The 16,361-nt window shown below is 33.8% G+C and overlaps 2 protein-coding genes across 6 annotated transcripts; one reads left to right on the forward strand and one right to left on the reverse strand.

The window, feature by feature from the left end:
- Positions 1–5,491: 5,491 nt before the first annotated feature.
- On the forward strand, positions 5,492–6,334 carry LOC114195059. Its single transcript, XM_028085456.1, has 2 exons — positions 5,492–5,685; positions 5,818–6,334. The coding sequence occupies exons 1-2, from the start codon at positions 5,492–5,494 to the stop codon at positions 6,332–6,334; spliced, it is 711 nt and encodes a 236-aa protein (XP_027941257.1).
- Positions 6,335–8,485: 2,151 nt separating this feature from the next.
- LOC114194506 (membrane protein of ER body-like protein) lies at positions 8,486–15,914 on the reverse strand. 5 transcript variants are annotated; one of them, XM_028084774.1, is made up of 10 exons: positions 15,303–15,901; positions 14,536–14,685; positions 13,898–14,038; positions 13,361–13,801; positions 12,759–12,920; positions 12,058–12,257; positions 11,466–11,949; positions 11,073–11,318; positions 9,825–9,886; positions 8,486–9,199 (listed from the first exon to the last, which is right to left on the reverse strand). In XM_028084774.1, exons 1-10 carry the CDS (start codon positions 15,712–15,714, stop codon positions 8,735–8,737), a joined length of 2,763 nt encoding a protein of 920 aa, XP_027940575.1. In that variant the 5' UTR covers positions 15,715–15,901; the 3' UTR covers positions 8,486–8,734. The 5 variants fall into 5 exon arrangements, with proteins under 5 accessions (XP_027940575.1, XP_027940574.1, XP_027940577.1 ...); XM_028084773.1 differs by having other exon boundaries at positions 13,361–14,038; XM_028084776.1 differs by lacking the exon at positions 14,536–14,685 and having other exon boundaries at positions 15,303–15,900.
- Positions 15,915–16,361: the final 447 nt, after the last annotated feature.

The raw sequence follows: 16,361 nt of genomic DNA on the forward strand, positions 1-16,361 counted from the left end.
CATATGGATGCTACTCATCTTGATATTATTATTTTCTTTGTTAAAGCAAATGGAAGCATTGATGACCTCATTGATTATGAGAGTGTTAAAAAAATAAATCTCATATTAATATTTACGTTTATATGAAAAACGAATGTTTGCACTAGTACCAAAGGATATGTGTCTTATTGATAATGCAACAACTTATACAATTCTCAAAAGTAATAAATTTTTCTCTTGTTTAATAATGTGAGACATCAACGTTAGTATTATTTATAGTACTACAAATATATTTGAAGACTCTAGAAGAGCTATTATACTTCTATCAAGAAGTTGAATAGAAACTTATTAAGTTTCAAGGATATTTGTCTAAATGGATATTATATTGAGATAAACAATGAAAAAGATATGAAATATCTTTATATCTCTACGATTGAGTTGAAAAGAAATGTATATTAGAGAAATTATCAACATTCTCTTATGGTTTATACTACACGTATATTAGTACAATTGAAATGCATGTCATGGTAAACTAGAAGTTTACGAATCAAAATGAATGCCTTGTTTGACATGATCAGTTGGATGATTTGTACTATGTATATATTAGTATAATTAAAAGGCATGTCATGGTAAACCAGAAGTTTACGAATAAAAATGAATTCCTTGTTTGGTATGATCATTTGGGTCATCCTAGATCTATTATGATGCAAAAAAAAAGGGTTGAAAAACTCATGTTGACACCCACTTAAGAGTCAAGAAACTTCTTTAGACTAATGAGTTTTCATGTACTATACGTTCACAAAAGTTGATAATTAGACCATCACCAAAAAAATTAGAAATGAGTCATTCTCATTTTCAGAACGAATACAAGGTGATATTTGTGGTCCAATACACCCACCATGTGGAACATTTATATATTTCATGGTTTTAAATGATGTATCAACTAGATGGTCACATATTTATTTATTATCAACTCGCAATCAAGTAATTGCAAAGTTATTAGTACAATTAAGAGCTCACTTCCCAGATTATTCGATTTAGAAAATCTGTTTTGATAATACTGGTGAAATTACATCTCATGCTTTTTATGAGTATCGTATATCAATTGGAATTAAAGTTAAGCATCCAGTAGCACATGTTGATACTCAAAATAGACTTGCGAAATCATTACTAAAACGTCTAAAATTGATTGCAAGATCATTACTTACGAGAGCTAATCTTCCAATGGCTACTTGGAAATATGCAATTTCGCATGTTGCATTATTGATTCACATCAAGCCAATAAGTTATCACAAATACTCTATTGTAGTTGGTTTTTGGTTAGTGACCTAATATTCTCATGTAAGAATTTTTTTAGTGTGGTTCCAAAGATAAAAACTCTTGAATAAGAAAGAGAGCTAAAATACAAAATGACCTAATCGAAAAGGTTGAAATCCCAAAAGATTCATTTGACATAATTAATGGTTCGGTTCCAGAAGAACCTCAGGTACTTGAAATTGTTGAAAATGATGAGATCTCAATAAATTATGTCATGAATCATATAATATGGAACCAAAATGAAGTTAGCATTGACGAAACATTTACTTATAATTATAACATAGCGATGAATGCTATGAATGACAATGAGGATCAATAAGCAATGATCATTGAAGATTGTCGGCAAAGAAAAGATTGGCCAAAATGAAAATATGCAAAGAAGCGTAATTATATTTGCTTGCTAAACGAAAGGTTTTTGGACATATAGTTCGCACACCTGAAGTTGTGAAACCCGTTGGGTACATATAGATTTTTGCACAAAAATCAAATTAAGAATGATGAAATTGTTTGGTACAAAGCACAATTGGTTGCTTAAAGTTGTTCACAAAACCTTGTATTGATTTGTGAAAAAACATATTCACTAGTATTGGATGCAACAACATTGCAATATTCGATTATTCTAGTTGCACAACAAGGTTTGCATTTACATCTAATGGATGATGTTACAACCTATTTGTACGGTTCTTTTGAGAATCATATTTATATGAAAATCCCTAAAGGATTTTATTTATCCAACAAGACAAATTCTAAAGAGGGTTATTCAATAAAATTGAACATGCTATTTTATTAATTAAAGCAATCAAGACGTGTGTGGCATAATTGTCTTATTGAGTACTTATTAAAAGAAGGATATAGAAATGATCATATTTGTTCTTGTACTTATATGAAAAGATCCAAAAATGAATTTGCCATAATTATTGTTTATGTAGATGACATAAACACCGTTGGAACTCCTAATGAGCTCACAAAGGCAATTGATTACTCAAAGAAATAATTTGAGATGAATGATCTTTGAAGGACAAAGTCTTATTTGAAATTAGAAATTGAGTATTTAAATAAAGGTGTTTTTATACGTCAAGAGACTTATATAATTAAGGTGTTTAAAATGTTCTAAATGGACAAGTCATGTCCATTATGCACTCCAATAGTTGTGAGGTCATTAGATGTTGATAAAGACTCTTCTTAGACCTCAAGAAAATGATGAAGATCTTCTTGGTCTAAAAGCACCATATCTTATTGTCATAGAAACACTAATGTATCTTTCTAATTATACTCGATCTAATATTGCATTTGCTGTAAATTTGTTAAGCAAGATATAATTCTTCAACTACAAGAAGAAAATGGTTTGGAGTAAAACATATACTTCATTACTGTAAGGGTACTACGAATATGAGCTTATTCTATCCAAATGATTCAGATTCAGACCAATGGGTTATGTATATGCATGTTATTTTACATATTCTCACAATGTCACAATGATTGATCACAAACAAGATGTTTGTTCACATGTGGTAGCACAATGGTTTTATGAAGGTATATGAAATAAACCATAGTAGCAATATCGTCTAATCATACAGAATTACAAGGAAAGTTGTGAATATGTTTGGTTAAGGTCTATAATTCAACATGTGTAAGAAACTTGTGACTATCTTCGACAAAGATGGAATCAACAACCATATATGAAGGCAATAGTGTATTGTTCAATTGAAAGGATGATATAGATATCAAAAATTTCATTCATGTGAAAATATGATAGGTCTATTTATGAAGTTTTTGCCAAGAAGAACTTTTGAGCAAATAATTCACAAGTTCGGACTTCGTCACCTTAATAATGTAAGTTTACATGAGGGGAGAAATAGAATATGTGATGAACAATATTGTATTAAAGAATACAAAATGTTGTACTCTTTTTCCTTCACTAGGTTTTTTATCCCAAAGAGTTTTCCTAGTAAGATTTTGACGATGCACATTCTTTTATCAATGGACACTCAAAGGGGAATGGGTGTTATGAAATTAATGGTCGTTCATTGATTTGATACAATTACTCAATACTCATATGATTCATGACTTATTAATTATTTGATTTGTATCCTCTGTGAGTTACTGTATCTATAAATAGGACTCTTCCTAACAATAATAAGATACACAAAAATTGTTCCTTATTCTCTTATTCTTTATTATTTCTTCTATTGTATATTTTCTCTCTTCTCTCTATTATGCTTTATTTTATAACATGATTTTATTTGTTTTGAAGTTTTTGCACGTGGATGTTAACATTTTAAAAACTCGGAAGGAGATTTATTAAAAAAATGAGTAATTATATTGGATTTGATTTAATGAATGTGAAAATTTTAATCGTATCACTTTTTATCGTATTAGGTGAATTTAATTAATTACTTCACTTATTTGTAAACCGAACTAAAATGAATAATATATTCGCTTTCCCTTCCAGCAAGCTTTGCCACTCTTTGTCCAAATGATGGAATTAAATGTTGGGTTCTCTTTTATAATAATGAGATTGCGGAGTCTAAGGTGTTAGACCATTGATGTGTGATAAGTATTAAGATATAGTTTATAAAACATTTAGGAAAAAAAAAATCTTTCTTTACACTGGTTGTAATATTTTCTTAAAATTATATTATTTTAAAGTCTTCCAGATATAACAATTCAAAATATAAATTTTGGATTTCATGTTATAAACTGCACTTTTAGAAAGTAAAAATTGCATTATGAAAAAAGTACAATCCACAACTATAATGGTAGAAGTTCTGGATTTTACTATTCAAAAAGGGTATCTCTTCAAAGTAACTACAGATTTTGTAATTTGTACGTTTTTTTATATAGATATGTTCGTTAGTAAGATATTTCTTGATCATCAAATTTGGAAGGTGATTAATGACTTATAAAATATTAATTTATAAGGTATTTTGTGATCACCTAATTTGGAAGGTGATTTATGATTTTCGAAAGTTACTAATTCAGAATATATTTGGACAATTTTGGATTGACTAATCTGGAAGGGTTAAGTATGTGTTACAAATTATGTAATATAGAAGTTATTTTTCATATTTCTAGATTACTTAATCCATAATATAATTATTAATTTTTAAAATCTAATGAATTTGTTTGATAGAGCTACAATAGATGATTAACTTTGGAGAAAAATATTGAGCGAAGTTAACATATTGGTCACTATGGATGAAATTAACAATCTTGTAAGATTCGATTTTTTTTTTCTTAATACATTGTATTTTGTACACATTGCTTCATTAATATGGTTCCTTTGAAGACTATAAGAAAAACTAACATTTACTTAGAGAAAAAGACAAATAATTTGTTTTTGCTTCTTTTAATCTAATAAGGTTAATTTTAATCATAACAATGGTGGATTGATCTTGTTTCTATAATCCATGTTTCAAATACCTTACAAGGTATGAAAAAACCTAAAGAGGCGATGAGAAGTGAATAATGTTGAATATGCGAAACCACAACTTTATGTTTCCGTTATTTTTTTGTTTCTGTCAGTTACGTTTGTGGCATTAACTGCTGTATTTGGCATTAAAGGACACCTGGTTCAACAATAATATAGAAGCCATTTTCTGAGTGCATTTAACACGTCTCATATAACAGTTTCCACTTACTGTTTCATTGCCTTTCTCAGTAGTTTGACTCTGATTTGAATATGGTATCCAGAGCAAAGGTTCGCCTGTGTATTGTGGTAGAGGGTGTTGAGCGTTGTTGTCAGGTGTGTGTGGAAGGAGCGTGTGGTGGAGTGCGTAGCCAGGAGAAAAGCACAATCTTCAGATTGTAGGTATCAATATTTGTGCAGATTCTTGAGGTAGTTCAGAATCAAGATGGCTAGTCCAGGGTGCACTTCCGGTGTTCGATGGAAAGGGTCAAGTCTGTAGCAATCTTTGGCTTTCATGATGTAGCTGAGGTGATGATGAACGGGTTTGAAGAGCCTGGAACCAAGGCTACTGATGAAGAAAAAAGAAACTACAAGAACCTCCAGAAGCTTGACATCAAGGCCAAATTTGTCTTGTATCAGTGTGTTGGGCCAAAAATCTTTAACAAGATTTCAAAAGCTGCAACCGCAAAGGAGGGTTGGGAAATTTTGATGAAGATGTATGGTGATGATGATAAGAACAAAAAGGTCAAGTGACAGACTCTGAGAAGACAGATTGAGTGTATTTGCATGGATGAAAGTGAGACAATTTCTGAGTACTTCGACAAGATTCAGGAAATTGTGAACGCGATGAGGACGAGCAGGGATACAATCATTGATCAGCAGGTGGTTGATAAAATTCTCAGAACACTGCCACAGAGATTTGATCATATAGTCATGACAATTGAAGAAACAAAGGACCTGGAGGAGATGGAATTGGAGGCGTTATAACACTCACTTGAGGCACATGAATACATGATTGATGAGAGGAGGTAGAATCAATAACAAGCTCTCCAAGCAAAGGCTTTTCAGAAAGGAAGAAGCAGAAACTAAAAAGAGAAGAAACGCTTCAATAGCAAAACGAAGAAAGAAGAAAAATATGAAGATGACTCCAAGCCCAAGAAAGATATCAAGAAACAAGGAAAAGAGGGGAAAGACTGGAAGTTCGATAAGAAGACATTGAAGTGCCACAACTGTCAAAAGTTTGATAACTTTGCATTCGAATGTTGGTATGGAGAAGGTGCCAAGAACAGGCCAAAGAACCAAGCCAATTTGGCTCAAGACGCGGCTTCCTCTGACTCAGATGTTGTGATGCTCATGGCTAAAACCAGTAACATCAGTTCAGATGAAGAATCTTCAAGGTATCTAGATTCTGGATGTTCCACACATATGACAAGAAGGAAGGATTGGTTCATCAAGCTTGATGATACTTCTCATGGTAAGATCAGGTTTGCCAATGATAGCAGCCTAAACTTAGAAGGTGTTGGAGGTGTGGTGTTGAGAGATTCAGATGACAGAGAAGTTGTAGTTGATGGTGTCCTATACATGCCAGGTCTGAAACCAAACCTATTGAGTCTTGGACAACTGCTGTAGAAAGGATATATCATAGAGATGAAGGAGAATGGACTGAGTGTATATGATAATCAGAAAAAGCTGATTGTTCATGCGAATCTTTCAGAAAATAGAACATTCTGTGTTGCTATGAGTACTTGAAGACACCAATGTTTGCCACTACAGTAGATAAAGATGAGTGGTTGTGGCACAATAGATTCAGGCACTTGAACTTCCAACATTTGTGTCAATTCATCCAAGGAAAAATGGTTAAAGGGCTACCAGAAATTAGAATTCCAGAGGAAGTCTGCAAAGAGTGCATCCAGTGCAAGCAAGCTCGGCCAAGATTCAAGAAGTTCATTCCAACTAAAGCCACTGAAAAACTCGGTGTAATCTACTATGATGTCTGCAGTCCAATGCAGATTGAAACTCGCAGTGGAAACAAGTATATAGTCACGTTCATTGATGATCTTAGAAGAAAGATGTGGATTTACTTGATAAAAAAAAAAAAAAAAGAATGAGGTGCTATCGGTGTTTGAAAAATTTAAGAGGCTAGTTGAAGGATCTTTGGTTCTTTATGCTTCAAACATGTAGCCGAACAACAGAGGAAAAAGCCAGATGACAGAACCAAACACAAATTTTGATTGGCTATCATGAGGCAGGTGGCTACAAGCTATATGACCCCATTTTGAAGCAGGTGTCAGCAAGTAGGGATGTATACATTGATGAGTCATCAAGCTGGAGTTGGACAGCTAACACAGAAGACGAGTTCAGCAGACCAAGATAACTCCATTGAGCAGACTATCAGAAAATCAGGGAGAGTATCACAACTTCCTTCTTCTCTTCGTGATTACGACGTGTCTAATGATGTAGCAGAAACAGAGGGAAACCTTGTGCATTTTGCACTAATCGCAGAATCTAAACCCATTTCATTTAAAGAAGCAGCAAGAGATGGTCATTGGTTGAAAGTTATGGAGGAGGAAATTGATTCTATCAAAAGGAATCAAACTTGGGAGTTAGTGGAGCTTCTACCGAACAAGAAGTCCATTGCACTCAAATGGATTTACAAAGTCAAAGTGAATGCAGATGGTGATGTGGTGAGGCATAAAGCCAGGCTTGTGGCCAAAGGCTTCCTGCAGAAAGTTGGTGTAGACTACGGTGAAGTCCATGCACCTGTGGCCAGAATCAAAACTGTGAGATTGGTTGTGGCTATGGCAACGAATGAGGACCGGAGTTTACATCAATTAGATGTAAAATTTGCGTTTTTGAAAGGTCCACTACAACCTAGTGGCTTTGTGAATGAATTTGAAAAGCATAAAGTGTATAGGCTAAAAAAGGTCTTATGGGTTGAAGGAAGCCCGAACAAGTGGATTGATGGGTTTCTTGAGAAAATTGGGTTTGTGAAATGCATGTCGGAATATGTCGTATATGTGAAAAACTGTGAGAACAACAGAGTTGATGGAAGAACCATCATATGTCTTTATGTTGATGATCTTTTGATCACGAGCAACAATGAGAAGTTAATAAAAGATTGCGAGGAGGAGCTGATGAAGGAGTTTGAAATGAATGACCTTGGAAAATTGATTTATTTTCTGGGCATCGAATTCACTCAAACACCAAGTGGAGTGGTTATGCACCAAACTAAATATGCTCGTGACTTGCTCAAAAAAATACAATATGCAGCGGAGCAACACTGCCATCACTCTTGTTGATTATGGTTTAAAGCTGGAAAGCAACTCTGAAGAAGAGGGTGTTGACCCTACTATGTACAGAAGCATGGTTGGTAGCTTAAGGTACTTGTGTAACACAAGGCCTGATTTAATTTAAGATTTAGTGTTGGTGTATTTAGTAGATTCATGCAAGATTCCAAGGTCTTACATCTTCTAGCTGTGAAATGAATCTTGAGATACTTACATGGAACAAAAAGATTTTATGTGTGAATTTTTGACTCATGTTTTATTGGAGTTTTTTATGTGTGAATTGACTCATGTTTTATTGGAGTTATATCTTGCAGTAATCCTCTCTCGAAATATCCATGTATATATAGTCATTAACATGTGCAACAAATAATAAACAAACTATTTTAACAACTAAGTTGTAAAACTCACCTTTTCTACAAAGTATGTCAATATTTTAAGTAATAGTCAGATATGTTATGTCATTGGATAAGCTACACAATACAACAACACAAGATTTCAACGCTCATAATAGATGGAATACAAAGATTTTGTTGAATTTATTTTCCAAGTTGTCATTCTATTGGTAACAAAATCGCCGAGTGTCGTGGAAAGGAAAAACAAAACAAAATAAAAGGTTGGTTGAACCTTCACGTCTTGCTACAAACATTTATTCTAATCAAGTTCCTCTAGTGACTACCTTTGAAGATAAGGTAAAAGAAGAAACAGAAACTCCTTCTAACAAAAAGTCCTACTTCCTACCAGTTCATTGAGACATCCATGTTGATCCCGTGTTTGTGCCTGATATGGGCATCATGGTTATAGCGAAACCTGATTCTGGGTGGTTATATTTCTCTAGGAGATCCTTGATGAGGTTGCCTGCTATATATGTTACTCCTGAGGTTGAAAGTGCCATTGCAACATAGTACAACACAGTTTTCATATAGGCTTTGGGTGGTCTGCTGGTGTAAACTTTCCCAATAGCAAGTAGAATGATGCACACAACAGAAGTAGCTGCTACCACAGCAAGCTTAAGTTCAGTGTCGTAACTCTTATTGATCAAGAGGCCATAGACAACAAGGGGGACAGCACCAAAAATCAGGAATGATAAAACAGCTACAACAGCATGAAGCAAGAAGTTCTCACGGCGTCCTAGAAATTCTCGATACCGATCTTGCACAACCGTTTGTGTTTGATCCTCTCCAGAGTGATCATTTTTCAAGTCAACAAGCTGGTGAAAAAGAGAGCATAGACTAAGTATTTTTTTTTTTTTTGGACTAGTTTTTATGAGCAAAGAGACTTGGGTAAAATGGGTGTATAGTGAGTGCATTTCAGGATTTAAAACCACTCACAAGTTTGTCTTACGGAAGCATGTTTGACCAAGTTTTAAACAGAAGGAAATAGAATTGAAAATGGAACTTCATAGCATTAAGGACATGTCACCATGTTTTGAAATAGCATAGACTGATTAAGGTTAATCGAGAGAGAACATTCTTCAGCTATCAGATCATACATTCATGCATTATGTTGTAACATGTGTTAAACAAGAAGGTGTTGTTGATGGAACTAGAATATATAAAATAAGTCAAACTTAACAATAATTAATCATTGTGACTAAAGAGAGAATATATAGCAAGATGTTTCGAGGCTCAGGTTACCGGAGCAGTTATGATTTAATTTTAACCTGTCATATGATGAGTCATTTCTACTGCCATTCTCAATAACTCTATCTTAACATGTTATTTCAACTATATTTTGTTTATGCATGAAAGATATATGAAAAATGAATGCCCACAGAGATATGATGATACAATTTAGAATTATGAGATTGGAGGAGCACATGAAAGCCCACTCACATTGTGACCAAGGATGACAAGTCCACCAATGATATTTGCAAATCCCAATGCTATAATATTCACTACAATAAACACAAACAAAAAATTAATTTGCCATCAACCAAAATTTCACCTTTTTAGATGAAATAATACTCAAGTATAGATAGAGCTCCTATCAATTCAGTGAACCTTCTCATAAAACTAGGAACAGTAGAGACAATTAGAAATTAACATATGTTTTGCACAAAAGATTTGAATTTGATTGATAAATATATGTTTTGCACAAAAGCATAAATTTTTGAAGTCCAACAAATATACTTGGCAACTTATATGCTTGACGATTTATCAAGACATGTTTCAATTACATTACTTATATTTAGTATTAAAAAAGTGGGTATGAGCATAAGTTATATTTGGCTTTTGCAACGTCATCAAATTTCTTGTTCTTTTAAAAGAAACTTCTCCATCAAATAGAACCACCTTGGAAACCAAATTTCAAGTTAAAACAGATTAGATGAAACACAACATACCAAAGTTGCACCACTCAGGTGAAAAATTTTCATGTATGCTTTTAGTTATAAAATGTGATTCAAGTACCATAAGTAGATGCAAGTTGTAATGACCTAATTATTCTAAAAATACAAAATGAATCTCTTTAACATATACTACTGTGAGGAATAGAAAATTCAAATTTAGTGAAATGCCCCTCTCCCCCTCAAGCTGATATGATGAGGTTTGCACTTACATATATAATTTACTTTTTGTCATATTTCTGAACAATGTGAGATCTCCAACAAAGTTAGGCTAAAGATTCTTTCAAAGCCATTTAGGTAAAAGGCCAGGCTTAGATTATCCAAAAAGCCTTTCAATCATAAGAAACTAAGTTGTTTAAGAAAATATAAAATAATAATAAAACAATGATGATATTATTTTTAGTATTATTGTATTAGATTCTTCTACAATATGTTGAAGTTGTGTGTTTGTGAGCCTAATTAAGAATTAAATACATGTTTGCTGGCTTACTTAAAAGACCTCGTTACTGAATAAGCTTTTAGCCAAAATGGGCTTTAAGAAGCTAGGTAAAGTCTTGAAAAAGCTGATACCAGTCAAATTAATGTCTTATAGTTAGGAAATAGAACAAGCTGGTTTAAAGTAAACACTAGTCTGACCCATTTGCACCCATAATTATACATATATTATCCAATTAACCGATTTTCACTCTTGAAAAGTGCCTCACTAAGCCCCACTAAAAGGAAGAGAGAAACTTACATGGGGTAACACCCGAACTAACTGCAGATGACACAATTCCTAGGCTTGTGATTGACTCAACTAAACCACCATACACAATGCTTTTAAGTATTTCCCATCCTTGAGGTTCGCCAACTTCATCTCTGGGTTGTACAGTTTCTATCTGAGTTTCAGTTATAGTAGTACTTTCAGCTGGAATATCATCTGCTGTATGAGGTGCTGCGGATACAAATGTTCCTTTCCCAATATCAACTATCACGTCTCCACCTACACCAAAATAATAAGCGATAACTCTGTTATTCACAAATGCAAACCTGCAAGATATCTTCTGGGAACACACTCTGCAAGTGATACAGGTTAGCAATAATGCTCTATACACGTGGTTAACTGATGACATTTATTTCATGCACATACCTTCATTTTCCTTTCTGGTAGGAGGATATATTTCCTTGTCAATTGGAGTAAAATCTAGTTTTGATGGAAAGATGGCATCTGTTTTAAAATTTTGCTTATTACTAGCTACATCATTTGCATGTATTGCACTGCCAGATGATTGAATTGGTGATTGTGCTCCATGTACCACAGATGAATAACCATTCCCAATAATTTCAGGTGTCTTGTCTACATCTTTCGGTGTACCCTCAAGAAATTGAAACCCTACAGTTGTAGAAGTAAGAATTTCAGTTTTCCCTTCATAAGGTTTCAGAACGGCTTCTTTTGGAGTAGAAGCTGCTAATGGAAGACTATCATATCCCTTTTTCTCTCCCTCACTGCTCAAGTTTCCATCCAGCAATGGTTTCACGTACGAAAAATCTGATGTATCACGCACAACTTTCTGCATTCCATTCACCAAATCACCGGCACTTTTTGTACCGGACTGTATAGATGACAAATCATTCTGAAGCAATGAGTCAAGACACTTTTGGTTAGCAAATACCTCATTTCTTGATGCTGTACGAAATTTGATGCCATTTTCTATACATGGTTTAATCTTTTATTGACTTACTGTTGATGAAATCAAAGAATCCATGCCTCCATGTGCATGATTGATATCTGGTGTAGGTTTTACATCCGTAACTACAGATGTATCAGCAGGTGGATCTTCAGAATGACCAATTCCACGTGAGGTGAGCTCATCTGAAGTGATTGATGTTGAGTTATGCTGCTGAGCAGAACCAGTTCCAGAATATTCAAGGGGTGCATCACCTACACAATCATATCAAGAAAATGGGCAAATTAGAGACTGATGTCATAATAACAAATTTCAATCTCGAGTGAAATTCACTGCAAGATATAGCATGATTTCCCATATTTCTTAGTTTACATTTGATATGAACAATTCTCAACCATTCAAGAAAATGTTGGAAGGGAAAATATGAGAAACTCTATTAATAGGATATTCAATACGGAAGTAAATCACAAGGAGTATACAGAATTTGAAATGCTTCTGAAAACAAGTCTTTTCAGTAAGCTCAAATATCACATTTAAATGTATAAAGATGTTTGAAGGAATGTTATTCATTTTGTTTTGTAAAATTATCTTCAGAAATGACAATGACAGAATTCTATAATTGAATATTTAGGGTGGAAGGCTGGAAGCCCCACGACAAACACCTTGGTGGTGCCTATCTTCAAATAAGCATCATTGTGAAGGTGACTTTTCTAAGTAGTACCAATAAATAACTATTTAAAATAAAACTTGCTTACTAGCTTTTTTCCCCTTATTAATCAGAGATTTAAACCAATTTGCACTGGAGCCTTGTGGATTTGAAGGAAACTGCAAATTACTTGCAGGTACACTGGGAGGATTTTGTGCACCTTCCTTCTTGCTGGCACCACCAAAAATACGGATTGCATCAAAACATTTTCCTGTTCAAAATAACGAGATTATAAGTTCACATAGATGACAAGCATTAGTGTATAATCATCATAGATCAAACATAATATATCAAAAGAAAACTTCTAATTTGCACTTAATATATGCACAAATGTCAGAACAACAACTTTTAGATATATAAAAACATTAGTCAGCCTTCACCAAATAGAATAAATTTAGGTTGAGTAGTACTTGACAATGACCTTCAAGCACATCAGAAGGCATATCTGTTTAATTCAAAATCAGATGTCTCAATTTTTATACCATAAAGTTAACACTACAGCTTCCACGAAATTACAGCTTTAAGTCACTAACCATAAGGAAGTTCATAACCACTCGTGATATTATTACCTTCTGGCCAATAAATTTCTTTTATCAAACTTAAACCAAAGACCACACTATGCTCTGATACCAGAACAGGTAACCCACTTACCACTAGGAATAAAGAAGCTGAAGCATGATAAACATCTGAATACTTCTGGTTCTTCACGAGGCTGATTATCTTCAGCAGGTGGCTCTTGACTAACAATATCAGGCTCAGATCTTACATTTGCATTATCACCTGGGTTGGCATTGGGATGTTCAGGACTATCTAACAGCCCTGAGCTGCCTATAGTCTCCAACTTATCATGCTCTAAATTATGAATTTTCTCCAACTTATCACGCTTGGCTTCAATATCTGTTTTTCCAGGATTCCTTTTTCTTTTTTTGAGGATTACCCTTTTAGTAATGCAAGAATGACAATTAGGACAGAACAAATCATGAGTCTCTTGTTTTTCCAACACTGCCTCAACATCAAATTCTTCAAGTGGCTGATCAATCTCTTCTTTTATCAAATTAGGAGCTTCCTTTGCACTAGTTTCTTCATGAAAATCTGCAACAGGTGTAGCTTGTATATCAGATGAATTGTGCTTATGGGATAGTTCTGGAATGGAAGGGAGCTTGTTGTCCACAGTTTTAATACACTGACTTGTGTTTTCGCTGCATAGACTGTTTTGAATAGCTGACAGATCTGCTTGTACATTAACTTCTCTCTCCCCCAGATTTGTTGGATGGACAGACCCATTAGCAACACCATTTAGAACTCCATTAAGTCCATTAACTTCGTCATCTGCACATGTAAGAATGACATAATTATAATAGCCCAAAATGAGCTTCAAAGATATAATTATTACAGGTTATGTTACTGTATGCTATACAAGCATATATATTCATATACTTGTTCCAAAATCATAAAATAACACGACAGTAATTCTAAAATAAAAATAAAACAGATACAATAACAGAAATTTAGTATCAATACTGGCGCCAACCATTCAAATAAACAAAAGTCACTTATGTCTATCTAAACATCACCAAAACAATGTCAAAAGTGCATATACAGAAACATTGAACAAGCGGGGGCTGTTTCTACATTCATATTCTAACTACTCTAAGCTTTTAAAGCCAACAAAGTAAAATTAACTGTTACAATTTCATCCGGAAATTTACAATAAAAGTTACTTCAAGTCCTCATAACTCTATGGAGAATCTATCTTGTTTAAAGGCTATTCAACTATGCTGGTTGGAACTGCTAATGTGAATTCTAGAATCTTGGCATCTACTGACCTTTAATTTCATAAACAAAACATGGTGCATGTTGAATCATAGGTTTGACACTCATCATCAAGTCAGGATAACCCTTAAGATTCCAATTTGGCACAGTCCAAGGACTGTCAAATCTCTTGGTCCATGTGCAGTGGTGACATTTCCACATTCCTTCAAGCATAAAAAGTGAAATTTTTTTATTGAACATCAGAAAAAGAAAACTAATTCCCAGAAATTTGATAACAGAAAAACATTTCAGTCAAGCAGGATTTTTGTCCAAATTTTTGGTTAGTTCCAGTTAACTCATCTATGTAGGAAATCTTTGTTCACATGTTATCAGTAAGCTAGGAAAGAAAATTTGAGGTCCGCAACATCAATATGGATTGAGGACTATCTTTAACTACTTAGACCCAATCTATGGTCAACCTAAACCATGGAAAGAACCAGAACTTCAGCACAACAAGACTAGGACAAAAAAATTTTAGACCAAGGCTAGGACAATTTCCCACCACAATATCATGGATTGCAACCACAGTTCAAAACCTTGTTAGAACTAATGCACACATCACAATTCACAACACAACTTAATAATTTAATTTGAAGAAAACATTGGGAATGAAAGTGATGCAACAACAAACACACAACAGTGATTTCCTGAAAAAAGTGTAATACAATTTAATAAACCGAAAGAAGACTACACTCTATCAACCACGAACCAGATCCTTTAACGCAAATAGTACAACAAAACAAAAACAAAATCCAAGAAAAAGTAGGAGGAGGCGAGGTACCTTGTTGCTTATCAAAATAAACACTGTTCATATTCTGTGACATATTAAAACCACTTATGGCCTCTACATTTGTTGGTTCTCCTGCAAACTCTGCTACTTGTGCAAGCCCAACAGCTTCATAATCTGATTTATCACCATTAACATGGTTGAAATTTTCACCACCATTTCCTATCTCTGAAACTTCTTCATCTTTCTGAACAGGAGATCCATCTGGGGCTGTGACCACTGAACAAGTTCCACTATCATGCTCACTGTCATTGCTACTAGAAGAGGAGGAGGAAGTGGTGGAGGAGAAGGATGTTACTTCTTCTGTAACAATTTTCTTTCTTATCAAAGCACCATCTTCCATCATTCCTTCTTCTTCTTCTTCTTCATGAGGATGCACTACCCATTGATGTGGTTCTTGTTCCATTGATGATGGTTATCCCACAAGAAAACAGACACAGAAACTATGGCAAGATTGGATTTTTTGGGGAGAAAATTAGGAATTCGATAGAAATTTATGGTTTCCTAACTCTTTGACAGTGCAGACTTTGCATTAATGCCAGCCTTCCTACCAGAACGCGCATGGAAAACGAATATATAAAAAACTCAAGAAGATTATCAGTGACTATGTCAACATGTTTTAAGCTCAGAAAAATACACAGAAAAACAGCAATTTCGTTAAAAATAAAAAATAAAAACTCCCTTTCAATCATAATTTATTGTGTAACTCAAAATTACTACAAATTTCCATAAATTGTAGTGCTCCAGAAAATAACTTAAAATAATTTCTAATTAGGGCTGAACATGAGAATAAATTAGTTTGAAGTTAAGTGTATTAAATATTGAGGGAAAAATTATCATTTACTCTTTTCGATTTTATTTATAACTCTCAATCAAATTAGAAATAATATTTGTTTCTTTTTGTGCGCTTAATTCATAATTTTTGTTTTGTTTTACTTATTGCAGTTGCAGACTAAAGTATCCATATATTACAGAAGCAGTATAATAAATCTATATAATTCCAATAAACGGTTTATTTTGTTATGGAAAATGTGGGTTTAAACCAAAATAGTT

The sequence above is a fragment of the Vigna unguiculata genome, chromosome 8 (assembly GCF_004118075.2).
Source record: "Vigna unguiculata cultivar IT97K-499-35 chromosome 8, ASM411807v1, whole genome shotgun sequence".
NCBI classification, from domain to species: Eukaryota; Viridiplantae; Streptophyta; class Magnoliopsida; order Fabales; family Fabaceae; genus Vigna; species Vigna unguiculata.